We start from the raw sequence: 27,580 nt of genomic DNA, 5'->3' as shown, positions 1-27,580 counted from the left end.
TGTGTAGGGTAGAGAGACAAGTAAGTCTGTCTGCACTGAAGGACCTAACCATCGACTTATGAGGCCAGGTGCATCCCCCAAGCCTAATGTTAAAGAACTGCCCTTACATCTTCCTCTAAGGGAACTGCCGTTGAGTGATCTGTAATGCTTTGTGTTAGTACATAATGTTTACTGCAAATGGTTTTTGAAATGCATTGGAATGATGTAGTAATTTTTCTTTGAATCTGCAGGTTCTCCTGAAAAGAAAGTTGAACATTCATCCATGAATCAAGAAAAGAGCACTGCAAACCCTATCAAGAGTACAAAAGCAAGCCCAGTATCTAAAGACCACCGGACTGGAAAGAAACCCCCAGAGAACCCATCAGTACACGGTCCAGTGCAGAAGGGGAACGATGAATCCGAGAGTGATTTTGAGTCAGACCCCCCTTCTCCCAAGAGCAGCGAAGAGGAAGAGCAAGAGGACGAAGAAGTTCTTCAGGGGGAACAGGGAGAGTTTAACGATGACGACACGGAACCGGAAAACCTGGGTCACAGGCCTCTGCTTATGGATTCTGAAGATGAGGAAGAAGAAGAGAAACACAGCTCCGATTCGGATGACGAGCAGGCCAAAGCCAAGTACAGCAGCGCAAGCCCGGTCTACAGAGACACAGCTGGCAGTGCAGCGATCCAGGACCCTAGTGCAGCACTCCTCACGCCCACGCAGTTACCCTCGGACGTCGGAGCGGGGACTCCCAGACCGGAGTTCGATGTCTTCGGCGCTGTCCCCTTCTTTGCTGCGCGTGCTCAGCAGCCCCGCCAAGGGGAGCCGGAGCAGGACCCCTGCCCCCAGAGCCGGCTTCCCGCCGCGGGGCTGGAGCCGGAGGAGTTCGATGTCTTCACAAAGGCGCCCTTCAGCAAGAAGGTGCCCGTGCCCGACGCGCCCGCTCTCCCCGCTTGTCCGCAGAGTGTGGATATCTTTGGCTCCACTCCGTTCCAGCCCTTGCCCGCATCGGCAAGGAAAAGCGACAGCAACGAGGACCTTTTTGGGCTGGTGCCCTTTGAGGAGATAACCGGCAGCCAGCAGCAAAAAGTCAAGCAGCGCAGCTTGCAGAAACTGTCCTCCCGCCAGAGGCGCACGAAGCAGGAGGCGGCCAAGAGTAACGGGAAGCGGCACCACGGCACGCCCACCGGCGCCAAAAAGCCGGCCAAGCCCGCCTACCGCACCCCAGAGAGGGCCCGCAGGCACAAGAGGGTGGGCCGCCGGGACTCCCAGAGCAGCAATGAATTTCTGACCATCTCGGACTCCAAGGAGAACATCAGCGTCGCCCTGACCGACGGGAAGGACAGAGGGCACGTCCTGCAAGCCGATGAGGGTCTGTTGGACCCCTTTGGGGCCAAGCCGTTCCACCCTCCGGACCTGCCGTGGCACCCCCCGCATCAGGGCCTGAGCGACATCCGTGCCGACCACAACCCCGTCCTGCCCGGGCGGCCCAGGCCGAATTCCCTCCACGGGTCGTTCCCCGGGGCAGATGCGTTGAAAATGGATGATTTTGGTGCCGTGCCCTTTACAGAACTCGTGGTGCAAAGCGTCACCTCACATCAGTCCCAACAGGCCCAGCCAGTCGAATTGGACCCATTCGGTGCCGCGCCGTTTCCTTCTAAACAGTAGATAACTTCTGACGGACTCTTCTTCTTAACTCCTGTTTCAAAGAAAAAAGTATGAATAGTTTTATGAATTTGAAAGAAAATTTATTTGTATAGCTCTTTATATCATTCATTCCTACAGGTCAGTCAGCATAGGTGATTTTTAAATAAACCAAATAGAAAAAGGAAGTATCTGCACAGGGTAGCAACTCCACGTCTCTTCCACGCAGGAGCAAAGGGAGCGAAATGGCAAGCTCTAACCTGGGGTTTCAGCTGCAGACGTGAAGGCACAGAAGTCCAGGGGAAGCGTGTGGGCCCTTTCCAGTCGTGTGGTCCCTGAAAAGGGACTGGAAAGCTGCAGCTTTATTTTTATAACAGAATGTCACTTGTGTGTGCGTATCCGAGGCTCATTCCAGAATCCAGCATTTAAAACTAAGGTGGTTTGTACATACACAAGTTGCATTTGTGGATTTTTTTTTTAAGGTCTCTTCTAATTTCCACATTGGGGGGAAAAAAAAAAAAATCCACTTCTCATAAAGAATGAGGAAGTTATTATCTGGAGAGTGCAGAGATTTTAGTCCTTACACCTTTCTCCACAAAGCGGAGCCAGAGGTCACTGACTGTTGTGCCTAAAACTGTTTCATTTAAAAAAACAAGTGCCATTAATATGGAATATCTATGTAGACACCTTGAACAAAAACTAAAGAGAGATATCTGACAGGTGGAAAAATGTAGAGAAAAAAAATGATACAAAGAAAAAAACACTCTTACTTCAGGAACACTTTATGTTCTGGTTTTGAATGGCTTCTTGCTCAAAACTTACCATGTCCCTAGTAAAGCAGATTATTGGAAAAACTGGGAGTGAGGACAAGGGTCATATAGAGATTTTATTTTAGGGAACAATATGTAGCTAAAACCCTGAGTTTTTGAGACGTTTACAATGTAAAATCATGTTGCATTTAATAATGTGCTTTATTAAATTACCACCTTCGCCAACTATTTCCCCAAGTCGTGAGCAGCAATTTCTGAGTTAGGTCTGGAGGGTGGAGTAGTTTTAATCAAGTGCACAGAACAGCGAAACCCACAAAGCCTTACCGGCAGGACTCAGCGCATCCTGCCGCAAATACCTCTGCACTAGTAACAGGAGATCTGAGAGTGGCTGTGAGGTGTCAGATGACCAGGGGCTAGCATCTCGACTCTGCTAGTTAGCTGATTGTGTCTTTAGTGAAAAGAACCCAGCTACCAAATTGCCTCTTTTTTAACATCACAAATCCCAATTAGAAACTTGAGGTTTTATAGAAGTTGTTTAATAAGATAGAAATCACGTCTATGAATTAATGTGAATAGAGTATCTGTGCTTCCTGTGTCTCCAACTATTTTAAGTTATAATTAACTGTCCTTCCCTATCAAATTAACATTTAGAGGTTTCTAGAACCATTAAAGCTATTTACAAAAAAAGGGTGAAAACTCTTTTCAACTGGCACTCTCCTCGATTGCTCTATTTTAAATTAACTCTCTTTGAGCCCAATTAAAATGTATTTTATGAGTAATCATACTAGAGTCTCTTAATTATAGTGCCCCAGTTGGGTTGAGCTATTTGCCTGTTTTCACAGTTCTAAACTTGGGAAGAAGCAAAGTATACGTAACTAAACCATCTATTTTTTATTGCTTCTCTCTTTTTTATGTTTTAAATCAGATACAACTTTTGTGGACAAAGGGGGAAGCAGTATGTGAATCAGAGTGAAGCAGAGGCAGACCAAGCATGACATTCATTACTGCTTAAAAGCTGTACTTTTAGAGCCCAAGTGCACCAGTTACTTGTCCTTGTGCCAAAGGCAAATATTATGTTTGCACCTTTTTTTTTTTTTTTTTTTCTGATTCTCAGGTTGATTAATACTGCTAATGCAAATGCTCAAGTAGATGTGCTTTGAAACTTTACAAAGTAGATTCAAGTGATACTTTCTTTTAAAAGTGAAGAGTTGATGATTACACATAGTAAATTCATGAACTACAGTAGGTTTGTATCAAACAGAATCTGTTTTTTAATGAAATCTGTTGGTTGATGTATACACAATATGCTTCCTTGACTATTTTAGTCCTTAGCCTTGGTCTCTGCTAGACCTCATGAGTTTCTTAATTTAGAAGCGGTAGGGATGAACTAGTATGGTTTCCTTGGGATGTAAACATGAAATACCTAGAGTCTGTCTGATACCAAGGCCTTGCTTACAGTTGTTTTTCAATACACTGAATAATTTTAAATGATTTAGATACTGATAGACACTTTGGCTTATAATGCTGGATAAATTCTAAGGAAACACTTTGACACTGTTTAAAATATTTACCTTCTTATGTTTATTATATCATAGCCCAGTGACTTTTCTCTTGAGATTATAGCTCAGAAGAGACATTTAGGACTTAATAGGGGACCCAATGGGATAGAAATGGGGAGATTCCTTTGTGTTGAAGTAGGGGCATTTTCCCAAGGAGTACAGGATTAGGGTTGCTTTCCATTTCCCATCATGTTTTCCCACTACTGTTAGGTTGTAAGTCACTCCACACAGCTGATGCCCAGGTAATTCCCTTATGAGAATTATGAGAATAAAGCTCACAAGACGCGTGAAAGAGCTTAACACATACTTGGTACACAGCACTCAGTAAAAGTTTGGCTCTATTATGGGATGGTCCAATTCTTGCTTAAGGAAGGAAAGTTGAAAAGAAATCATGTTTGTATTAATCAGTTGTCCTCTGTGCTTCTTCAGCATGTAAAGTAGTCATAACTCTAAACCTGTAATACTTGAACATCACTAAGGGAAGTAAAATATTATGAAGCTAGCAAAAGTCTGAGGCCAAAGTTATTTCTGTCCTAACAGCTTTAATAATGCCTATTGATTTTGAATCATCTTTTTAAAAGTGGACCATTTGCTTATTTTAATATTATCACTTCTGCAAAATGTTAGTGTTAAAAAGATCAGTTTTTATGGCACTGAGGAATGTATCTGCTAAGACACAAAAGTTGCTTGGTTATAGATATTAGGCAGAGGAGGAGAGGTTGTAGGCTGGATGAAAATTTAACTGACTAGAATGTTTATTCAAAAGTATCCATCGGGAAAGTGTGATTCTTCCACTGACGCGCCCCATCCCTGTGTGTGTGTGTGTGTGTGTGTGTGTGTGTGTGTACGTGGGCACAGTTATGACATTATTTGGAATTGTAGATAGAAGCAGCTTTTGATCCTACCCTGTTTATTGTGTGACAGTGATTGATAGACTGCTGTCCTCATCTTGCTGGTGGGAAATACTAAGGTGGAGACCCCTCCTCTACTCTGGTGTTCATCAGGCGGAGTAGTTTTCCTACTATTCAGCCTCTCTGCTTGGTTTATTTTAGGTTGTGGTACTTCATATCAGCATTGCTAGAAGGTACACGTGTATTAGTATCACTAGTTCTGAGGAGTTTGGGTACATTTGTTTTAATATATATATAGAATGTGCAGTAAACATTTTCTTTTTTTTTTTTTTTTTTTTTTTTTAGCAAAATTACGCCTCATTTTAGGTCCAATGTTGAGCTGACAGATCTACTGTGAGAATAACAATGATGATAGTTTATTTGAAAACTTTTATACACAGTGGTGTTTATATATTAGGGTAAATATATAGACGCACACATGCATGTACATGTTACACCTCTCTACTGTGGAGTTAATGTGAATTTTTAAATTTTAAATGGAATTGCAACCACAATCATTACTAAAGGAACATTCACTCCTGGTGAGGGTTTACAAAAGCCACTAAAAGAATAAGGTAGACAGATGAAAATGCAAATGGCCATCATTTGGGGTTATTTTTATTTAAAAATTATACTACTTTTGAAAGAGAATTGTTTTTATTCCTACGCTCTTTTTGTGATTGAAAAGTCATCTAATAGTAAGCAGAATAGTAATAGTAAGCTACTTTTTAATTGCTGGCAAACAGCTTTAAGTGCACTTTCTTTGATTACACTTCCATTTTTTGTTAAACTTGAATTTTCTGAAGCCTTTTATGTACCACTAAGCAAATAACTTTAACTTTTAATAAACCTGATTTACATCTTTATTACATTTCTAATTGTTGAAAACATACTTTCTAAAGTTAACTTCAATCCTCACATACAGCTGGAAAACTGTTTTATGAGACAGAATCAGTTGCTTTTTTTTTTCTTCCTATGTCTAATTAAGCACTAACTGATTTTAGTACTATATTGCCTTTACATTGCTTATTCTCATTGACTGAATCCTGTCCCTCATTCACTTTGTTTTGTTTGAAATTTAAAGTTATTTTCTTACTGTATTTATCATACCTACTGTTTTAATAATCTGCTTTCTTTAAATGCAATAAATCCCAAATGGATTGCATATTCTTTATAATCAGTGACTTCAGAGTTTTTCATTATTTGTCATCTTATTAAAAGTTTTGGATGCAAACTTCTAGTCAGTTCTTTCATTTACACCACAGACAGACATTAAGCACCTATTATGCACCAGCTAATGGAATAGAAAATGAATAAGATTAGATCTCTCTTCTAAGGAGCTCACAGTTTTGGATTTAAGTAAGAAAACACATTTTGACCTAGCATTTATACTACAAAAACAATAACACAACTTGTTCAGGGATTACAGTTACTGATACTTAACAACGATGAAGGTATGGCAAAAACATAAGACTTTGAAGTACCTTTTGAATGTTTGGCATAGTTTTTGCATTACATATAATTTATTCTTTAAACTCTCTTTCTTTAAAAACTGGTGACATTTTAACTGTTAAAAAATATTTAGTTTTCAATAAAATACTGTAGTCCTTGATTATGTCAGAAAAGAGGCTTTGGCATGTTAAAGAGAAACCTGTTTATTGGATTGATGGACTAAGTTTGGCGTCAAGATGGCAATACTATCTTTTTTTTTTTTTTTTAAACATCTTTATTGGAGTATAATTGCTTTACAGTGGTGTGTTTGTTTGTTAGTCTCTGCTTTATAACAAAGTGAATCAGTTATACATATACGTATGTTCCCATCTCTCTTCCCTCTTGCATCTCCCTCCCTCCCACCCTCCCTATCCCACCCCTCTAGGTGGTCACAAAGCACCTAGCTGATCTCCCTGTGCTATGCGGCTCGCAATATTGTCTTATGTATTATTCCACAAACTGGAGTTTTAGATTGGTGGCTTGTGGAAAGATTCAACTTACTTATTTGTTAGAAATGAACTTCTTCTTTTCGTAAGTAGTAACATTTACCTAAAGTTATGTGGAAAAATAAGGGCTCTGTTTCTTTTTAATAAATGGTACAAAGGAGCAAAATATCCGATGATAAAGGTTATCTAAAAAGAACAGTGTGGGATGTGCCACTGTTCAAATTCAGTTATAGTTAACTTCTTTCGAGAAGAATATATGCTGCAGTTAGAGCTGTTTATTTTGAGTAGGCTCACCCCTTTTTAAGGAAGTCCAGCTCCAGCGTCATATGTAAGATGTAGTTAGGATTCTCCTGTTGAAAGCATGAGCTTTTGAAGTTTTATTTGTTGCACATTTAAAAAGATGATAGTTCACTTTTGCTTTAGATTGTTGGCAGTACTGAATTTACACGTGTGTCCTGCAGTGTTTTTGATCCCGGGTTTGTAGAGCATGACTACACCTTGGTGGCTATCAATCATTCCTGTCCTCTAAGGATGGAAGTTTCACTGTTCATGAGAGACCCCCCCACTGTTGCTACCTCTCCTTTCTGAAAATGCTTTTTCTCAAAGGTAGTTTCAGTTTTGGATCATTCTCCCGCTATCCTACTCAGGAAGTATGGTACAGAATTTCAGGGGATGTTAGTACCCAATAGCAAACGTAGCTCTTTTCAGTGTAAACACAGTTATTGTGAAAATGCATGTAAAAGACACTTCTGCCCCTCCCCTAACAGCTGAGCTGATTCTTCACTGCACACACTTCGGCAGGGGTAAAATTACCCAGAATGATGATTACAAGTGAATACAGACCTACTCAGCTCAGCAGAAATCCAGAAATGCAGGCTTTGCCCCTTGATATTTAATGCAGGGCAAAGGATATCTCTAGGTAGGTACCTGCCAAATGGAGAGCTGTACAGCTTTATGCCAGTCAGTCACAATCTTCAAATCGGTTACTCTGTCCGGGCGGGATGCCATTAAGATGTGACACACATTCCCTGAAGCTTCATTCCTGATTCTAAAATATGATTGTGAAGCTGTTACGTATTATAAAGAATGACAAGCAGCACTTAACGTATTTAGCAAACCCAGTTTATTTACATAATACATATTTTGCCATGCAGCTCATGAACCGCACTCAGTGTAACAAGAAAGACAGGCACTATCTTGCTATTTGAAAATGGTTTTATATAGAAAGATAATTCTCTTAAATGAATTAACTACAACCTTACAAATCACTGTAGACAATTTAAAACAGCCATGAATAATTTTAAAATGTAAATCTGTAGGTAAAGAGCTTTTATAGTTTACACACTGGTAAAATTAAAACCAGTCTTTTTTAGTACTGTAGCTGAATAGTGTACTTTTAACCTTATTTTAATAAATCTACAAAACAAAAATAAATATAATTACAAGGCTCAGATTCATAGGCAATTTTAAATATTCTTTAATGTTAACAACGTCTTAAAAATTTTGCCAGCAGTGATGTGCACACAGTAGGTGGTCAGTAAATGCTGATACACAGAAGTGTTTATAGTTGACAGCAATCCACATTCATTCATTCCCTACTTTATAATAAGTACATTAAAGACAAAAAGAACTTTCTTAAAATATTTAATATTTTCATAAAAAAGATGAAATGTTTACATGGTATAATTTAGTTCTCCTTTACAGTCAGACCTGTATGCTTTTCAAATTCAAGAACAGTCTTAAAGTATAGTCTTTTTATCAATTAATTCAGATGGCAAGTATTAAATAATTCATACACTATAACAAAAAACAAGACTATTTCTAAAAATTAAAAGAAAATGAAATTTAAAGTTCAATATGTTTTTATTTTGAGAAGATTTTATAATAAAAAAATGGCGCCAGACCTAAAATAACTGGACTTCTTCATTTTTATATTAATTATAACTATGCATTATATTCTGTTTGACCAAAATGACAAAATATCTGTTTAAAAGCAATAATACCATGTAAGCCAATAAGGGATGCTTTAGGGAAAATATATCCTATTATCATTTCACCAAAATCTTCTTTCACTTAGCATATGAATCAAATTTCTGGCCCTATGAGGTAAAATGGCCATTTTCAAAGTGGCGTTCCATCATAATAATGGGTATAATGTGGTGTGCCCTTAGCCTACTGGGGGAGAATTCTCCTTGCTGAGATACTAGCATGGGGAATTCATATTCCAAAAACACTACACTGAAAAGAAATACTAAATTTTACAGATGCATAAACTGAGGCACATTAAAGTAACATTCCAAATATCAGATGTATAAATGACATTTTGGGAATAAGCTTCACCATCAATCAATACCTCCTGATACTTAGAAATTCCAATGTTCCGAAGATACACCAGTATTTAAAGCAGTTCCTGTCAACCCATTAAGAAACTTGGGTAATATTTTATATTCCAATAAACAACATGTTTTTATGAATGACTGCTTTATGGGATTTAACTTATGCATATGAAAAGACCAGAGAACAAGAGTGCTATGTTGTATGATGGGGCAGCGAGATCTAGTTTTTAAGTATATACAGTGCAGTTTCAGGCCCAAATATTAGATAGTGTATATCAATACTGTGAGTTATCAGTGCAATACTAACACATGCATAAACAGAGAAAGACCAGAGCACAGGTGAATAATCATGTCATCAACTGGGGCATCTGCATGACTTTGTTCTAAGGCTTAAGGTTCATTTCAGCGTCAAGAACTGGGCCATCTGGATTCTATGCCCTTGAAAGTAGCACCCATGTACCTGGGAACCCCCATCACCAGGAAATTTAAGACTGCAAACTCAAGAGAAGTGAAAAGTCTTCTGTTACAGGAATTTTGGAACCCCAAAACTACCGTCTACTGGCAAGAGCTCAATTATTATATGGAATTAAATAATATTTGAAATTGAAAAGCTTAAATGGCTAATAACTTGGTTATTAAACCACAGAATTTGTTGCCTGGTCATGTAATCGGTTCTTAACATGACTTTTATCTGATGGGAAATGACAACGCAAGTTCTTTTCCCTTTCTCAACGCCTCTCTCAACTTAAAGGAGAAGGGGTTTAAAGTTTTTGTTCTAGCAAACTAAAAAATCCAATGTTCCTAGGGAGGAGAGAACCTACAGCTGAAGGAAATAATATCTTAAGTGCCGGTTTCTCACAAACCATCCATTGACAGGCTAGTGATTACTCAAAATCACGATCAGCTTGTGTTAAACACAGGCTTATCGCAACCCTTGCCTTGATTAGGCACTTAAACTTGATCATCTACTCTAAGTATCACCTATTAAAGGAATCACACAAGAGGACTCCATTTTATAATGGAGGTGAGCCCTTCCTAAGGAAGTTGAGCTGGTGTTCAGTAAAAGTACTATTTCTACACTGGCTTCACATTCATTGTCATTCAGATGTTTGTTATGAATGCCAACTAATTTTCACTTTCGGTACAAGCAGCAAATTAGTAGTCTTAAGGGCCCATAAAACAGTTACAGATCCCCAAGTATATTTTTCCATTTTTATAAAGTATTACTCATGATATATCAAACCAGAGGGAAAAGGAAAAACTAATGGGAATCTTAGAAATAGTGGGGTATACAACTCCCTGTTATATATTGCTTAATAACTGAATACACCAGGTGGCCATACCTGAATTCACAAATGTGAAACATAGTCAGGACAAGGCTTGCTATGTCTGTACTGCATGACATACACTGTTGACTGATGCCACCAATATAACATCACTACTGCAAGGACATGCCATATTTGGTGGCTTGATCCGAGGTAGTTTAGTTGTCCTGGAAGGGAAGGCAGAGAGAAAAGAGTATCGACTGTAACTATTTTGATATTAAAATAAAAATATATTTCCATCTCTGGCCCTGGAAATATGACTGAGCAGCAAAAAGATTTTGGCAGTCTCAGAGCACCTGGAGACCGACTGGAGATTAATTCAGACTGAAATGTTTTCTAAAAAAATGTTAATTCATATTTGAGTGTGACTGAAAGGTTTTAAATTCATTAAGTATACTGGTGAATTTTAGAAATACTATTCCAGATGTCTTTTCAAAATTAAGACGTGGTTAATTTCAGGAATTTGACCTTTTGTCTCCCATGTCTCAACTTACGTACCTGGTGAAGAAAAGACATTACATGAGAGAAGCAAAGGAAATTAGTGCTATAAATCATGGAGTTTATTAGGTATGAAGCAGATACACGGTTGTGTTTGGGTGTAAGTCTACTTGAAGCACTTTTTATTTTAAGCAGGTGTATAAGGAGAAAGCTCAGACCTGAATCTTGTGCTATCAGACGAATGGAACACTCTGCAAAATGTAATTAGTAATGAGTTAATTAACTAAGGCTGATTAGTTCATATACAACTTAGGAAAATTACTTCATTTCTCTTTGTGGTTAAAGAAGTTTGAATTCCAAGGAGATTAAATAACTAACATGTGGGAAGCATCTTGGAAAACAACAAAATAAATAACAAAATAACAGAGCCATAGACATTTAAATGTAAGTAATTTTCTCTTAGTCATGGTGCTTCTATGGTCACGTAATGTACTGGGTTGGCCAAAAGGTTCGTTCGGGTTTTTCGTAATATTTTATGGGAAAACTCGAATGAACTTTTTGGCCAATGCTATAAATATTCTCTAACCTTCTCTGTCTTCTCTTACCAAGAATAATAATCAGTATAGTAAGTAGATTTTAAAGTGTAAGTCAACAGGATCTTTTCTGTGGAGGTTCTTAGCCTCTTTTTGGTGCCATGGAACACTTTGACAGCCTAGTGAAGCTCACAGACTCATTTCTAAAAGCATAAAACACTGAGGATTATAAAGAAAACTGATTAGTTTGTAATACAAGTATCACAGATTCACTGAATTCTGTCCATGGACATCTTGGGGATCCCTGAACCCATCAAATACCACTGTGATGTTTATATACTAAAAAAAAAAAATTAACCTGAGCTGAAAGTAAGTTCTTAGGTTTAAATTTTTTGATTTCACAGTATTCACCCACCATCTCACCACCACTACAACATGTTTCTCTTTAGGGCCAGGTAATAAATGAGGACTGGCCAGACAAGGAGTGTTTCATTTTTTATGATCTCTGTATCTCTGCTCAAATGTACCTGTATTTGCACACACTCAGCTACATGGGGCATGTTTTATGTCAAGCTCATCTTGAGAAAAGTTAAGTTACATAACGTTTGACCTTTTACAGGTGCCCTATATTAGACAACTGGGAACTTTTAAAAAAAACTTTTTATAAATTTATTTATTTATTTTTGGCTGCATTGGGTCTTCGTTGCTGCACGCGGGCTTTCTCCAGTTGCGGCGAGCAGGGGCTACTCTTCGCTGTGGTGCACTGGCTTCTCATTGCGATGGCTTCTCTTGTTGCAGAGCACAGGCTCCAGGTGCACGGGCTTCAGTAGCTGTAGTTGTGGCGCACGGGCTTAGTTGCTCCGCGGCATGTGGGATCTTCCTGGACCAGGGCTCGAACCCGTGTCCCCCTGCATTGGCAGGTGGATTCTCAACCATCGCGCCACCAGGGAAGTCCCCAAGTAGGAACTTTTGATCTGAATATTTTAAGGCCTAAAAACACTATGGCCATAATCACAGAGTGCAGACACCTTTCATTGGTTAATTTTCTACATCTATGATGAAGAAGAAATTAATAATAAAATAATTATTAATAAAGTGATACAAAAATGTATTTTACCAAAACTGTTTTCTGAGGAGAATTCTGACCCTGCCTGGCAGATGGGTGGTCTTCAATTCAGGGACATGTCCTAGTTATGTTCCCAAATCCTAATGTTTATATTCAGGTTCTTCTTTGTAGTCCGTCCTTATTTAAAACTCAGTGGAGAAAAGTCAAGTGCAGAGAGGAATGCCTGAGGTTCTGCAGTCTATTCATTCTATACTTCGGGGTTTCTCATCCTTTCTTCTTCCCCAACACACATGACGAGTGGCATGTCCTATCTTTGATTCACTGTGGAAGAGGTTCTTAACCCAGGAAGAAGGGAAGACAATTTGCAATTTGAATTTAAACTGCTCCCCTACTTCTAGCCCCCAAACCGAAAGACCACTGCCTTATGTCTCTTGTTATTCTTGACTTGAGCCAAAGGTCACCTGGACTTGCATCATTCTGTCCCTTCCTAAGCCACATATTTCATTTATGAAACTGGGGTTGAGGGGCATCATAATAACAATTGCTAAGATTTATTGAGTGCTCACTACTCGTGAGGAACTGTGCTAAATGTTTCATGTGCACTTTCTCATCTAATCCGCACAATGACCCCCAGGAGAGAAATGTATTATCTTCATGTTTCAGAAGAGAAAACTGGGCTGAGAAAGCTTATGTGACTTATTTAGCTCATGCAGCTAGAAAGTGGCTGACGGGAGATTTGAACCCAAGCAGTCTGACTCCAGAGCTGAAGCTCCTAAACAAGCAAATACATGTTCTGGAGAACATTATTCACTCTACTCGGTGTCCTCTTAGTTATTTTCTATCAGAAGACGTTTTCCTCTGGACTGAAGAAGCAGGGAAATCTGTCCTTCTCTTAAGTTCCTGGATTGTGTGTATCTTGGGGACATGAAGACCCTTAACTTAGATTAATTTCCTCTTACCACTGGGTGCCAGGAAGCTGAAAGCCAGACTGATGGGCTTTCTTTTATAGAAACTTACGATAGATACATTATGAAGTAATCCTAAACCTGGCTTCTTTTCATTATCCTGTTATTTTACTTTGCCTCTTGTTTGCTTTATGGATCTCGCACATATATCGATAAATTAATTTTTAAGCATAAGCTGGTATACAAAGAAGTAAATGGTAATTGCTAACTAGTGCTCCACAAAAAAGCAGTGGCTGGGAGTTCATAATTATGAAATGGTGGTGACCCTATCTACTGGACTCAACTCATATTGTGACAGTTAAAGACAAAGTTTGTGAAAGCCATTAGAAAGTTCAAGTTTTAGATAACACTTGAGAAGAGAAGAGCCATTCTATAATCAATAATATTGGGGAAAAAAAATCTAAGTTTTGATGCTCTGAAACATATACCTCCACTATATATTTAGAATAAAGTTAGAAAACCATTATACAAGTGATACGTACCTGGAAAATACCTTTCTGGAACTTTGGAAATGTAGAATAGGAAAGCAAGAAGAGCAATCACATACATCACAATTACACGGGGTGCAAAGTCCTGAAAAGCAAAACATATTTTTTCACAGATCTTGCCCACTGTGATTGAATTCTCAATTTCTTATAAATCTAATTCATAGAATTAGACAACACACAGGAGTAGAATTCATAGGTGGGATTTAAGTGTGTTAAATCTGAATTGCTTTTGCAGACAGTCTCCAATGAGAGAAAGCTTGCTCTCAATACTGCAGGAAGCAGTCCAGAGGAGTGGAACACAGAGACAACCCTAAAGGTCAGGGCACCAGGGCAGCTAAAGCTTCAACATAGTTTAGGTCCTAAGGGCGTCCAACTCCATCTACAACGTAGGCGCCTGGGTGGAATATGTATGGGAATGGCGTTGCCAGCTGAGTAAGGAGAGACTAAACAGGGATGTGTGGCTGGAAAAGAGCCAAGAGGCTTGGCCCAACAATGAAATCTGTTCCACCGTCCCAGATAAATGGCTCTCTTGAATACTACTCTACAAAGCAGTCCATCTCACAGCTCTCTTGGAAAGCTTTTCCTTGCTCTAAGAAAATCAGCCAGCTCTAATTTATACATGCTGTTCCTAATTCTGGTTATAAAGCTAATTTACCAAGAAGCCATTGAAGAAATAAAGAGAAATTATTTCTCTTCCCTCTAACAGATATTTGAGAATCATCATGGACCCCCTCCCCTAAATCCTATATCCTCAGACTAATCAACCTCAGATTTTGCAAACATTCTAGAACACAGCTTCACCCTGCCTCCCAGGATTAGCCCTTTGGAACTTTTCATCTTTGGTTATGTGCCTCTCTTTCCATCTTTTTTTGCTGAACACAAGATGGTTCCCTTTTTTTTTTTTTCCTTTTCTGAATTTCTTCAAAATCTACTGGCTTAATGGGTCTGGTTCTCTTTCTTTGTCACGATAAGCATAAAAGGATGTGTTTCCCTCATCCCAAAATTTCACTCACTTCTATGTCAGTAATTAGTTACTCATTTCTGGTTAGGATTAAATCTAGAGTGGCACTTCCCCATTCTATTTTCTGGGCATCGAAACTGTCAGAAAAACAATGTTTTCACAGGTATCAGGATCACTGAAGTTATTCCTCACTACTATCTCACCTTTCTCCCAATTTACTCATCTTATAAAGAAACCATCACCGTCATCCTCAAGTTGGCAAAACAGCCAGATCATATCACTCAGTTCACTACACCACAGACTTCCTTTCTTTTTAGTTTTAGTTTTATATGCAGATGCTTTCCACCACGCTGCTGCCAACAGTATGTAAGCCTACTTTTAGTCCCCCCTTCTAAAAAAATATAATTCCTTTGAATAAAACCTGCATTTAAATCCCTATATTCCAAAGGTCCCATTGCAACAAGTGTATGCGATTTCTTCTAGATTTCTTGGCATAATTAGTTATGTTAAAAATTCTCAAGTTTACTCTCTAGCACACACTTAAGGCATTTTTATATAAATCTCTAAGAACTTAAGTCTTACTTCTAATTCCCTTCTCAAGCACGCTGAGGAATTCTCACTGAGGTTCTTCCTAATGTACTCCAACTGCTCCCCCATAATAACTAACTGTCTTTTATTTTTCAATATATTTTCCTTGCTGGGTGGAATGTGCTCCCACGGCTCTAGCTACCAAGACAGTAATGACTGTCAAATCTCCATCACCAGTCTCGAACTCCAAGCTAAATCCAGACCCTATCTCCACCTTTACATCCCACGGGTACCTCAAACTCAGGTCCAAGAAGAAATCCTTCCCAACTCCTTTTCCTCCACAAACAAACAAACAAATCAACTGCTCCTACTGGCATTATCCCTGCCTCAGATGACAAAGCTGGAAACTTGGGAGTCCTCCTCTACAGTAAGGACTTGGGGATTTACAACCTATGGGTAACAGAAAGAGAATTAAGAATGTGTCATCTCATAGAAATACATCTCAGAAGAAAACAGTTAGACTTCTACCACTACAAGGTATGTTTACTTATTTATATAGATGTGAAAAATTATTGCGTCATTATGCAATTAGAAATATGCCCTCAAATGACAAAGATCCACCTTCTTGGCCTGATTACATTACTTTACTGAAAGGAATAAAATTGAAAGGACAAAAAAAAAAAAAAAATGGGAAAAATACTGACCGCACTCAACCTACCTGTACAATAGGAGCACCGATTCCTCCATTGAGCCAAACCCAGTGAAGAGTAGGGATCACTCCATATCCCGAAACAGAACAAAAGATGACAGAACGGAGCCTCTGCCACTGCTGTGTGAGGTAATTGGGATGGATCTGAGCAAAGAACACCGCCAGGATCATGGCAAGCACTGTGATCAAGTACACCTGCCGCCAGTACTAGGAGGAAAGGAAATCATATTTTAATTGTTATTCACAATACGGGAAGGAAAAGAGTAATTTTCAGTTTTGGCTTCTACATTACACATTCCAAACTCTATTTATTTGGTATTTTCATTTCCAAACATGATTGCCTTCCTTCCTTAAAACAACGCACGTTGCATACGACTGCTAGGTTTCTTAGGATGATAAACCAGACCCCAAAGTGAGCTGGTAAAGAACACATTTATTCACACATCAAAAGCATCTCCTGAGTACCTATTATATGCTGGGGCGATTTAAGTCCTGTGGAAACAAAGACGACTATGACAGGGTCTCTCAGAGGGTGAGCTCATAGGCTATGAGAGGGGCAGACATATAAGCAAATGATTATAATCTAATGATAAGTACTGTAACTGATTGTGAAGAGAACGTTGTAGAACTACAGAAGAGGGAGCAATTGATACCTGGATTAGCTAAAAAATGCTTCACAGAGGAAATGACATCTCAGCTGGGCCTTGAGGAATACATAAGATTTTCATGAGAAGAGGGAGCTCTCAAGGAAAAGGAACAGCACACAGAGCAAGGAAGTTTTACAAAGGGAGGCTGAAAGGCAGATGTACTGTCGGGCTAAGTATTTGTACTTTACCATGCTGGCACTGAGGGAAGAGCAGAGTCCTTGAAGAAGGTGACGACGTGGTTGTTTTTCCAACTGACTTATTAGAATAACTCCGACAACAGTGAAAAATAGAGAGAGATGACAGGAAGCCAGGTAGCAGATATTATTATAGAATAACTGATTCAAGGAGAAAATAGGAGCATGGACTTTTGTTGAACAAGGTAGATGTTAGCACCAGATTCAGCAGACATCTTTGAAATAAACTAAAGTCTTAATGGTTGACTGGATGTGTGAGAGGGCAGTAGAGGATGGCTCAACTGTTTCTAGTATGAAAGGCCATGCAAATGGCTTGTACTAACGAGCAAATGAACAAAGATGATCCAGAGTGTGTGTGTGTGTGTGTGTGTGTGTGTGTGTGTTGGGGGGAGAAAATGGGGAAGCATGAAAGAATGTTCATTTAAAAATATATCAAGTTTGAAGGACTTATAGAATATTTAGGTATCTAAATGAGCAGCTGAAAAGCTGGTCTTGAAGCTCAAAAGTTGGCATCACCTAGGACAGAGTTCTTAACCTGGGCTCCAAGGACTTCTCTGGGACCATTACACTTCTTGAAATTCACACATCAAAATGACTGGTCAGTTTGTGCCCAAACGGACGTTATCCGGGATGGAGGGTCCATGGTTTTCAATCTCATTCTCAAAGCAGCCTGTGTTCCTTAAAAGGTAAAGAGCCACTATAGCAACTGAATATTTGGAAATGATAAGATACCGGAGGGAAGAAAACTTTTCCTTTAGATGATCATGGACTGTATTAGCTCTAACAGTCCTTTTTTTTCTCTTTAATCTACCTTGGACTTCTAGTTTTTCTGAAAACAGATTTACAAAAAGTGTCCCGCTAGTCTCTTTGATGATCAGATATATTTGGGAAGAGGTAAACAAAAAAAAGGTTTCAGAGAAATACATAATAAGCAAAACAATTCTAATATTACATGACTGTACTCACGAGCCTTTTTTTTTTTAAAGATACAGTTTCATGCAAAATGAATAAGTTGTGAAAGGTGAGTAGATATGAATAGTTTACTACTAAAACCAAATCAATTTATAAGGTAAATGGCATGTACATTTAATTTTATGCTTATGTTCCAACGTAATCAGGCCTAAAAAGCAAATGGCTCACATATAAGTGGCTACAATTAATAATGTTCTTACATTCAAACCAAATTATGATTTTTCGCTTTGCTAGTTTTACACTCCAGCAGTGTAGGCAGTTTTCTATTATTGCGTAGCAACAAAGGTCCTACTTAAGAATTCCCAACAGTCAGAGGACCCCTACACTGCAGCCAATCCTCCTAGAAAGTGAAGGCTGGGGATACGGCTTGGACCACCTGCTCCACGGGGAGGGCTCGGGCACGACAGGCTCTAGTCCTGTGACTAGTAGGTACACTGCCCCTGGGAGAGCAGCTCAGTCTTGGCTCTGTAAGGGAAGCAACTAAAAGGATAAGCGGAAAACAAAAAAAAAAAGTATGGTAGGAGAGCAGGAGGAAAAGAGAGTAGGGTCGATGGGGACTTTCTGAATGGGAGGCCTTGAGCTGTACTGAGCCCTCAGGAAGATTCAGTTTGCCTTCTAGGCTGAGACATGAGGAGAGGGGGTAGTTTGGTTGGCCAACATGTTTAGATCATTTGCTGTACAATTTGATCACAGTGTTTCAAATGCTGCTTTGCACAAGGCAAAAACTGACTTTTGTAACTTTAGGGTCAGAAAGAAGAGCTGATCTAAAACTCACAATAGACACATTTGTTCAAGACACTCACCACCCATCTGGTCTGTCTCTAGGCCTGCCTCCAAACATAAGACTAAGGAAAGGAAAACATATTTCTTACATAAGAATATGGGTCAACACACTCGCAGATATACCTTTTGTTTTTTTCTCACTGAGAGAGGAGTAAAGGATAAGAAGGGAAAATGGAAAGCAGCAGCTAGCTTCATAATTTTAACAAGCGCTAACTTTACCTTCAACTCTATAAACACAAAAATAAAAGATACATAATGTACATCTGAGGAACCATGTAGCTGTATGTGTTTAGTGGGGAAACATTAATTTAATGTTTATGTTAAGTTTCAGAAAATAACAACATATATATATATTATTTTCCATTCCTTTCCAAGTTAGTGAAAGGAATAGGCACTGATAATAGATGTTAGAGATCACAGGGCCCTTTTGAAAACGGAGTTTATGCCTCCACCAGACTTTCGTTTCTTCTATAAGTTAGTTAATTATGTGCTTATTCAGAAGTTCAAGGGAACCATGGCAAGAACACCCAAGACCTATATAAGAAAGGTAGAATGTAAAATGTTTTAAGTTACTTACATTATTACAATAAAATGCATAAAATACGCCGGAGACATAGCAGCCCAGTATTCCAATAGAAATTCCTGCATAATCTAATGCCATCCATCTTCGACAGGTTTTTTCTGATCGATGGCAGGAAAAAAGATGATAGCCCACAGAGCAAAGCATACAGACCTATGGAAAATAAAACAAGTCTTAGCAGTGAAACAAACAAACAAAAAAACAAAAGCAACTCATGCATGATGTTCATGGAAGTGGTCAGGTCAAGTCCAGGCTTTTCAGCCAAACAGACCTGGACATGGACCCTAGCTTTGTGCCTGACTATATGTCATTTCCCTAAGCCTCAGTTCCTCATGGGTAAAATGGGCACAACAATCATAAAGAAAGATATCTATAATGATAACTATTTTATAACATAAAAAATTTAATGAACAGTGTAGTAGAAGGAAATCTACTGAGGCTTATTTTGATCTATGAGTAAGTTTCCTTTTAAAAACTACTTACTACAGAATACATGTCCTTAAAGGAAAATAAATCAAAGAATATGGAATTGTATGATGTAAAAAAAAATAAACCCCTCCCAGTCAGTCTATTCTCCAGTGGGAGCCACTGATAACATCTTTTTTTGTGTCCTTCCAGATATTTTCAATGAACATATCAAACACCTATGATATAGAAGTCCACACACACAAGAACACCATATATACTTCTTAATCAAACAGAATCATACAGTCTGTTCTGCTATTTGTTTTTTTCACTTAATTTAAGACCTTTTATGTCTGTATGAGACTTCATTGTATAGAGTTTACTTTTAAGTTAAACATAGCTTTGCTGTGTTCAAGGTAAAATAATTATGACTTATGCTGACTTTATACGTTATCAAATTGAGAGCAAAGCTAATGTAATTCTATCAGTTGCTCTGAAGATTGATAAGGTTTCTACAGCTGAACTCCCTCTAGTCATTAAATACCTACTGCGTGTCATACAGTGGGGATACAAAGATGAAACCTCTACTCTCAAAGAGATTTTTCTGAAACAAGTGAACAAATGGTGATGTAGGAAGTCCTATAGGAAAAGTCGGTGCAGAGCACAGTTAGAAAATAGAGGAGGGAGAGTACCAGGTCTGTGGGTGCATGTGTGTACTTGGGGGTGGGAGTGGCGGGCGGAAAAGAGCTACATATTTCATAGAAGGGTTGCCAACTGAGCTGCACCTTAAGTTGACCTGGCATTCATCAAGGACATAAATAAAGGTGTGCACAGGTTTATTGGAGGGCCCATAGGAAAAGCAGCATATTGAGAAACACAGCATCATTAAGGAATGCTATGCGGCCTTCTTCACGATATGATTATGACAGATCCTATATATCAAGGAGTTTTAACTTCAGTGTTATGGGCTCTGTGTGATACTTCTCAATATTTTAAGTGCACCCTTACAGAAAGGCTGAGATGAGAGGTTACAGGCATAGCCCTAGGAAGCAATGACTAGAGCCTACACTAAGCCAGGGACAGTGGGGGTAGGGAAAATGGGCCAGAAAAATGGTCATCTAGCTATTCTGTAGTCTGGCCATTAAACAAACCTAAGTCCCCATAGCCTCAATATCAATTTTCATAACAAGATTCCTAGCCACAATCTCATTTCTTCATCCACTATCTAAAATCCTTAACAGTCTGTGGCTTTGGCTACTACAAGTCAGAGTTTACTGACCCAATTAAACATAACTCTAAGAAGCTTGGTTATTTGTTTTCTCTGATTATCCTTGAGATAAAACACAGTAAATTCAGAGAACATGAAGGTGTATATTCTCACTGACAGGGAAAGATCTCATTGTCTCAATGCCTAGTGACACAAAACAGCAAGCGCAGAGATGACCACAGCTCAGAAGGAGGTAGATAGGAAAGGTAGGCAGGCAGGTGTGAGGCAGCTGTGATACACAAACGTCTGGAGGAATCTGAACCCAAATGTCAAATGTGGAAGTGGAATTTCAAATGACTTTTACTTTCTTCCAAATACTTTTGTGTTTGCTTGAATTTCTACATGAGTATATGTTACAGTAATAATAACAAAAATAAAGCTAATTTCATTGTGAAAAGGAAAATAAATGTGGAAAGAGAAAAACTACAGTATCAAGAGGAAAATAAAATATATGGTATTCATAGAGAACATCTGAGTTTTAGAAAAGTTAACCTAGACTTAGTATGCTCTGTTTTAAAAGGGACGTGTTGTTAGAGTTGCTTAAAAAACTGACTGAAAAATTATCTGACATGGAGTATGTCTCCGTTTTCTGGAAAGTTTCCTCCTGTGGAGTATCTCACTCCGTCCAGGTGGACAGGCAATTAAGCATGACATCCCACGTCTAAGCTCCTTGCCATGATACCCAAATACCTCGGGATCTGCCTCCTGCCTATCTCTCCAGCCTCACCTTTCTCCATTTTCCTAGGGTTTAACCACAAACATCAGCACCTACAGGTCCAGAAAGTGCCAAGCTGTCTCTAGCTTCTTGGCCTTTAGGCACTCTTTTTTCAGCTTCAGTGCCCTGCCTCACTCTCGCTTCTGCTCACCTATCTGGGTGACTTGATCTTTACGACAGGCTGGTTTTGTTCGGCACTGTATTCCCGATGCCTAGCTTAGCGCCTGGATATGGATAAGAGGTATTAAAAAGATATTTCTTGAACTGAATGCTAATGAACTGAATCTAGGGAAAGGTGTTCTCAGATTCTATTCTTCTCTAAGATAGAAAGACTTCAAAGCCCCTAAAATTACATTCTACTATTCAGAATGTACTCTATTAATCTGGTTGGTAGGAAAGCACTGAGCACGTAAAAAGGGTAGAAGTGAAAAGAGTAAAAATGTTATACCTTTAAAAAATGAAATGTAAATCAATATTAATACGTATATTTATGGTTTACCATGCTGCCTGCTGACTCTAAGAATTTGGGGAAATTGGGTGAACAAGTTATAAATATAATTTCATAAAAATAAAAATAATAAAAATGGTATTTGTAAGTAGGGAAGATGTGCTCATTTGCCTTTAGAAGCTGTACTGTGTGTAACAGAAAGATCATTGCACTAGCAGTTAGGAGAAGAGGGTTCAACTGTCCTGCTGAACAATCCTGAGCAAGTCACTCTAAACACTTTGGGTGTTTCTTCACTGGCAGTTTTTTTAATTATTTCATCTTCTCAGTTTTGCAATGCACTGCTTTCTTAAACCACTATGAAAATGAATGTGTGTTCCCTGAAATAACATCAGCTGTGGCTGGGTGGATAAAGGGCAGGCCTGGGGTAGAGGAAAACATGTGGGATCCTCAAAGGAGATAATATCTGTATAACAGTAGAGTATAAACCAATTTTTCTTATATTCAGCACATCTTAGTCTATAAGATACATCTAAAAATTAAGTATGGAGAAATTGATTCATTTCCATTTTAAAAATTGGGATAGATTTTTAAGAGATGTTTAGGCTCCGATCAGGACAAAAATTAAACCTGAGAAAGAGCATACTTTAAAAAACACTTAAAGAAAAAATAATTTTCTAATAAGAACACAAAAATACAGAGTATTCTTTCCCTCAAAGAAATTTAAAATATGGTTCTAGGAGCTAGAATTAGAAGAACAGGGGGAGGGAGATGTTCCCAGTGTGTTTCTTGATCATTTAAGTCCAAAGTTTTGAGTCAAATGATGAAGGCTTGAAACTATTACACAATGAAAGCAACACCTGTGCAGTTTACTTATAGATTCCCCTCTCAGAGTAGCAGCAGGTTAACTGCAGGGAGTGCTGGCCTATGTTTGGAGGGAGAGGCATGATAGCTTCTTCTTTTCATTTTTATGATTTTTTGTACTCTCTGCATGTTTTTTTAAATTTAAAAAATATCAACTGGATTTTGTTCCACATTAGTTTTCTTTTTCAGAATTACCTGTTTGAAAAATTATTAAACGTAACTTTTAAAGGCACTTTGTTACAGATCCCGGAAGAAAAATTAAAGTGCTGAGGAACACACACAAGAGGCTACAGAGGAGAAGAAACTGAAAGTATCTGAAATCAGGCACGTGTAAAAGGCCCAAAGGAAATTAACATTAAAGTGAGAGAAAAGATTAATACCAACAAAACAAGACATTAAAATTAAGACAGTATGGAAACAACAAATACAAAAGTCATAGACATATAAAAGATGAGAAATCTTCCCAAACAAGTTTTAAGCAGACAACAGAGTTCTACTTTAGTCGGCAAATACAGTACAGAGATTCCTATCTTTGTATTAATCTTAAAGCAGAGATGTCTAAAAAAAGGAAGAGAAAAGAAAGAAATTTTCTCAATCTTTAAAACTTACTGGATTTCAAATATACTCTAATAACATCCAAATACACTCTCATAAAAACATACTTTGGATGCTTATATTATGAAACTGAATAAGCTAACCTATATGCTATTTGGGGGCTCTTTAAAGCAAGTTGTGGGTGTGAAGTAAGGTCACCTGCCCAAGCTTGTCTGACTAAAGTTCTCTTTACCAATAATAGTGTTTGTGAAATGACTTACCTGGAAGCAGAAAAGGCAAATAGAACAAATTACAAAGTCTTCTCTGGATGCACTTGCTGAAGGTAACACAGATGTCATGTCATATATTCCCAGCGTGAAGAAGAGAAAGAAACCCAGCAAATGACTCCAGATGTTTACCGTCTCATTAGATAAAATAAACAAACTGGAAAAAACCAAACGTGCAGCTCAGATTCGTATCTGTTCGCTCACTGTCAGCATTTAAAAGTTTATGGACAATTTTGGGGATTATCTAATACTTGCTACTTTAAGCCCTTAACCCCATCTTTACCTTTCTAAATTTGATATACCATCTCCATCAGTCCTGGGATCTTACAGTTTTTTCTTGCTCACCTCTATTATATTTACCATTTCCTTCCTCAATTAGAGTTATTTATGTATAAATTCCATCTCATCCTCCAGCTTATCAACTCCCTGACGGCTGGCATGATTCATCTTTATGACACTACTGTTCCAAGCACAGTGTCTTGCTCAGATTAGATGCTAAATGTCTACAGAAATGAATGTGCAGATTAAAACTGGGTGCTAGCTACCATACTCTGACACTCAGTAATAGGTATCTGAAAACCTGCTAAGTATAAGGTTAGGCACGAACTTAAAATACCTTTTTAGTACTCATTACATGCAAGTGCAAAGTTAAATGGACTTGAGAGAAGCAGGATAAATGCAAATGGATCCACTGGAAATGTCCTTTAAGACAGGCATGCTGCAACAACTTTGCTGTGGTTGTTTTGAAACCAAACTAGTTTCCAGGTGGCACGAGTTTATTCTTTTTTTGGAACGACAGGAGGTTACTTTTACTATCAGTACTAATTGCCCTCTTTCAATACGCCCCAACTGGTTTGAGTTTAAGCAGTCTTGGCAGTGCAGGCCGGTGCAGAGCGTTCCCTGCCGACCAGGAGTCAGGAGGCTCAGTGTCCCTTCACTCCCACCCTGGGCAACAAATTAGCTCTGGGATCATAAGCAAGTCACTTCACCTCTCTGGCTTCAATTTCTCCATCTCTAAAACAAGGGAGCTGGATTAGATGCTGCTTCAAGTCCCTTCCAGCTCCTTCCTTAATTTTGTGAAATGTTTCTCCAGCTGTGGATAAGACTCATCAGATTATTGAAAGGTGATGTCATGACTAAAGGTTAAAATTCTCTTGCAAAATCTAATCTTTTGTTGAAACTAAAGTCTTTGACCTTCACTGATTCAGAATCCTTATTGGTAAGCACTAACGTATAACTCTAATACTGAATTTGCAGCAGTCACCATGGTTCACATTTTCCCATGTCATAAACATAGCAGGGTCTCACACAATCAGACGATCACCAAGGATAAAGTGGATCTTGTACCATGGATTTCAGGCTTATCCTGTATAAGCATCAAGTATAAAAACTACTTATATTGGGGAGTGGGGGAAGAGATGCCGGAATGTGAGGAGACACATCTAACCCCAGGACTGTTTGACAGCCAATACCACATTCTGCCTGTTGCCTCAGAACTTTTCATTGGTGAAACCCAGTATACACTCATTAACTGAGCAGAGAGGCATAATCTTGGCATGTTCCTTCCAACTAACAAGAGTATTGGCAGAACAGTTGTGACGTACAAAACCTCTCCTTATATCCAAAATGTGTCCTCGTCCCTCTAGACAAAGGGCAAAAGCTGAACCTGGAAAAGACCAAGCTGGTGGGAAGAGCACTTAGCAGAATATCCCCAGTAGGGGATCTACTCTTATTCTATGAGAAGTTAGACCTATACTCTGCTCTGCTTCAAAATCAACAGTCACCTTCATCATCTATTTGGCTTCAAATTCAATGACCATGGTGATAACAAGTCACCATTTATTGAGAGCTTATTATGTACCAGGCTCTGTGTAGCATTTTACATACACAATCCCATTTCGTCCTTACTACTTTCCGAGGCATATACTGTAATTACCCTCATTTTTACAAATGGGGAAAATAAGGCTGGGAGAGGTTAACTTTTGTTCAAGGTCCCACAGCCGTTAAGTGGCAGATCTGCACACCCAAGTCTTTTTTACTCAACAGCCCAAGATCTAAAGCACTATATTTCACTCCTTAATCCATGAAATTTGGACCCTATTATTAGAATGCAGAGGTGGGTATAAAACTCTTTAAGGCAACTGACTACCTGCTCTATCCTTGTGGAACTCTACATCCACAGCAGGGCCCAGCTCTGATTTCTTCTGTAATAACTTATGCAAAGGAGTCAAAGGGGAGGAAAATGGCACTCAGGATTCAAATTGTGAAGTACCGTGGGCCATGCATCGAAGCCAAGTAGGGACGGACAGTGATGTCACCTTGTGACCCTGAGTCAGAGAAGCACTTTAAAGGCAGGCAGGGCAAAGGAACTGGGGTAAGACCATGCCAAAAACAAGATCAAGAATCAAACATGTGGTTGCTGCTTGAACAATTCAATGGCTCACATTCCAGCAGTGGGGTGTGTCACTACAGTGACCTGGAGCTAACCAACATGGGTACCTTAATTCTCTTAAAGTGGGGTCCTGTAATTAAGTACATACAGGGAGTTTTAACAGAAAGCTAGTCTAAGAACTAGAACACTCATTTTCCAGTTTTGTTTTTTTAAACCCAGGCTTTCAAGGGACTCAATTTTAAGAGTTTAAATGATGAAGAAATTCCTTTTTTAAAGACACTTCTATAGTGCTCTAGTGGAGGGCAGTGCCTGTTATAGGCTCCCTTTGCTATAGTGCTTTTCCCACACAGCGTTTTTTCACAATGGCTATTATGTAATAGTATAATTAGCTCTTTAATATGTGTCCTCCAGGCTAGTATTTTCATTAGAACAAGGGCCATACCTGCTTGTTCTTTGCAGGACCTGGTAGGGTGCCTGGCACCTAGCAGGGGTTCCATACTATCTGCTGAATGAATAAACCAGGATTTCTAAATGTATGGCATTGTGAACTTGTTTCCTATTATACAGGCATTTATCTGGCCCCAAACATCTGACTTTCCATAGGGCTGCCTTTAAAATAAACAAAACTTAGGTATACACAGGGGCAAGTATGGCTCAGTCATTGTCAGTGGGGTCGATTCCAACATGTATCTCAATAAGCACCAAATGGAATAAAGGATGTAAAATTCCTTTGTAAAGAGCAAAGCCCCACAGGAGTTAGTGATTATGATCATTACTATCATTAGTCCATGGATCAAGTAGCCCGGCGGCGGAAGAAGGAAAGACAACGAGAAAGGAGAGGTGGCAGAAAGGGATGAAAAGGTTGGGGCAGCTAGGAAATGATGGGCACGGAGAAAAGCGGGGAAAGCAGCAGGCGGACCAGACAAAAAGGCTGTAGGTGAGGAGGAGGGGCCGCCGGCGCGCCCCGCCAGGCGCACCCAGCGGAGGCGGCCAGACTGTACCTTTTGATACACAGCCTGGAGGGCAGGTAGGCCCGGTAGCCGTCGGTGATGTACGGGTTGTCCTTGAGGGACACGGGGATCTGCTCATAGGTGTAGAGGCGGATGCCGCGGGGCACCAGGACGGGCCAGTACTGGTAGCTGCCCAGCTCGATATAATGTGCGCTCTTCAGCAGCTTCTGATGCATCCTTCCCGGCCGCCGCCGCTCCCCAAGCGGGGAGCTCGCCCAGGCCCCGCCTCCCCGGGGAGGGGGCTTCGCCCCCGCAGCCCCCGCCCCGGAGACCGGACGTTGCGCGAGGTCCTACGGCCCGGCCGCTGCCCAGGCCGGGCTCCGCTCACAGGGCGGCCACCGCGGTCAGCACCCCGG

The 27,580-nt window shown here is 39.4% G+C and overlaps 2 protein-coding genes across 7 annotated transcripts in view; one reads left to right on the top strand and one right to left on the bottom strand.

Annotated features, from left to right (window-relative positions):
- The window catches only part of BMP2K (BMP2 inducible kinase), a 125,323-nt gene extending 120,190 nt beyond the window's left edge, over positions 1-5,133 (top strand). For both annotated transcript variants that reach the window (XM_068542779.1, XM_068542780.1), the window contains one exon: positions 231-5,133. In XM_068542779.1, the coding sequence (XP_068398880.1) occupies positions 231-1,648 (1,418 nt within the window). In that variant the 3' untranslated portion in view covers positions 1,649-5,133. The remainder of the gene's footprint in view (positions 1-230) is intronic.
- PAQR3 (progestin and adipoQ receptor family member 3) lies at positions 1,357-27,580 on the bottom strand. 5 transcript variants are annotated; one of them, XR_011073910.1, is made up of 8 exons: positions 27,216-27,580; positions 23,817-23,979; positions 19,303-19,458; positions 16,139-16,336; positions 13,926-14,016; positions 10,460-10,608; positions 7,708-7,828; positions 1,357-1,679 (listed from the first exon to the last, which is right to left on the bottom strand). XR_011073910.1 is itself a non-coding variant. In XM_068542782.1 (7 exons), the coding sequence occupies exons 1-6, from the start codon at positions 27,398-27,400 to the stop codon at positions 10,466-10,468; spliced, it is 936 nt and encodes a 311-aa protein (XP_068398883.1). In that variant the 5' UTR covers positions 27,401-27,580; the 3' UTR covers positions 1,357-1,679; positions 10,460-10,465. The 5 variants fall into 5 exon arrangements, 4 of the variants coding, with proteins under 4 accessions (XP_068398883.1, XP_068398882.1, XP_068398885.1 ...); XM_068542782.1 differs by lacking the exon at positions 7,708-7,828; XM_068542781.1 differs by lacking the exons at positions 1,357-1,679; positions 7,708-7,828 and having other exon boundaries at positions 7,887-10,608.

Source organism: Eschrichtius robustus, chromosome 4 (genome assembly GCF_028021215.1).
Source record: "Eschrichtius robustus isolate mEscRob2 chromosome 4, mEscRob2.pri, whole genome shotgun sequence".
Classification (NCBI taxonomy): domain Eukaryota; kingdom Metazoa; phylum Chordata; class Mammalia; order Artiodactyla; family Eschrichtiidae; genus Eschrichtius; species Eschrichtius robustus.
Note: the sequence above shows the minus strand (reverse complement) of the source record. Positions and strands in the feature narration are given on the sequence as shown.

Coding starts and splice junctions, on each gene's coding strand:
- PAQR3 (XM_068542782.1), bottom strand. CDS start 27,400: ATGCATCAGAAGCTGCTGAAGAGCGCACATTATATCGAGCTGGGCAGC. Junction 23,980..27,215: donor TCCAGGCTGTGTATCAAAAG/GTACAGTCTGGC, acceptor GGTTTTTTCCAG/TTTGTTTATTTTATCTAATG. Junction 16,337..19,302: donor ATGCATTTTATTGTAATAAT/GTAAGTAACTTA, acceptor CTTTCCTCCTAG/TACTGGCGGCAGGTGTACTT.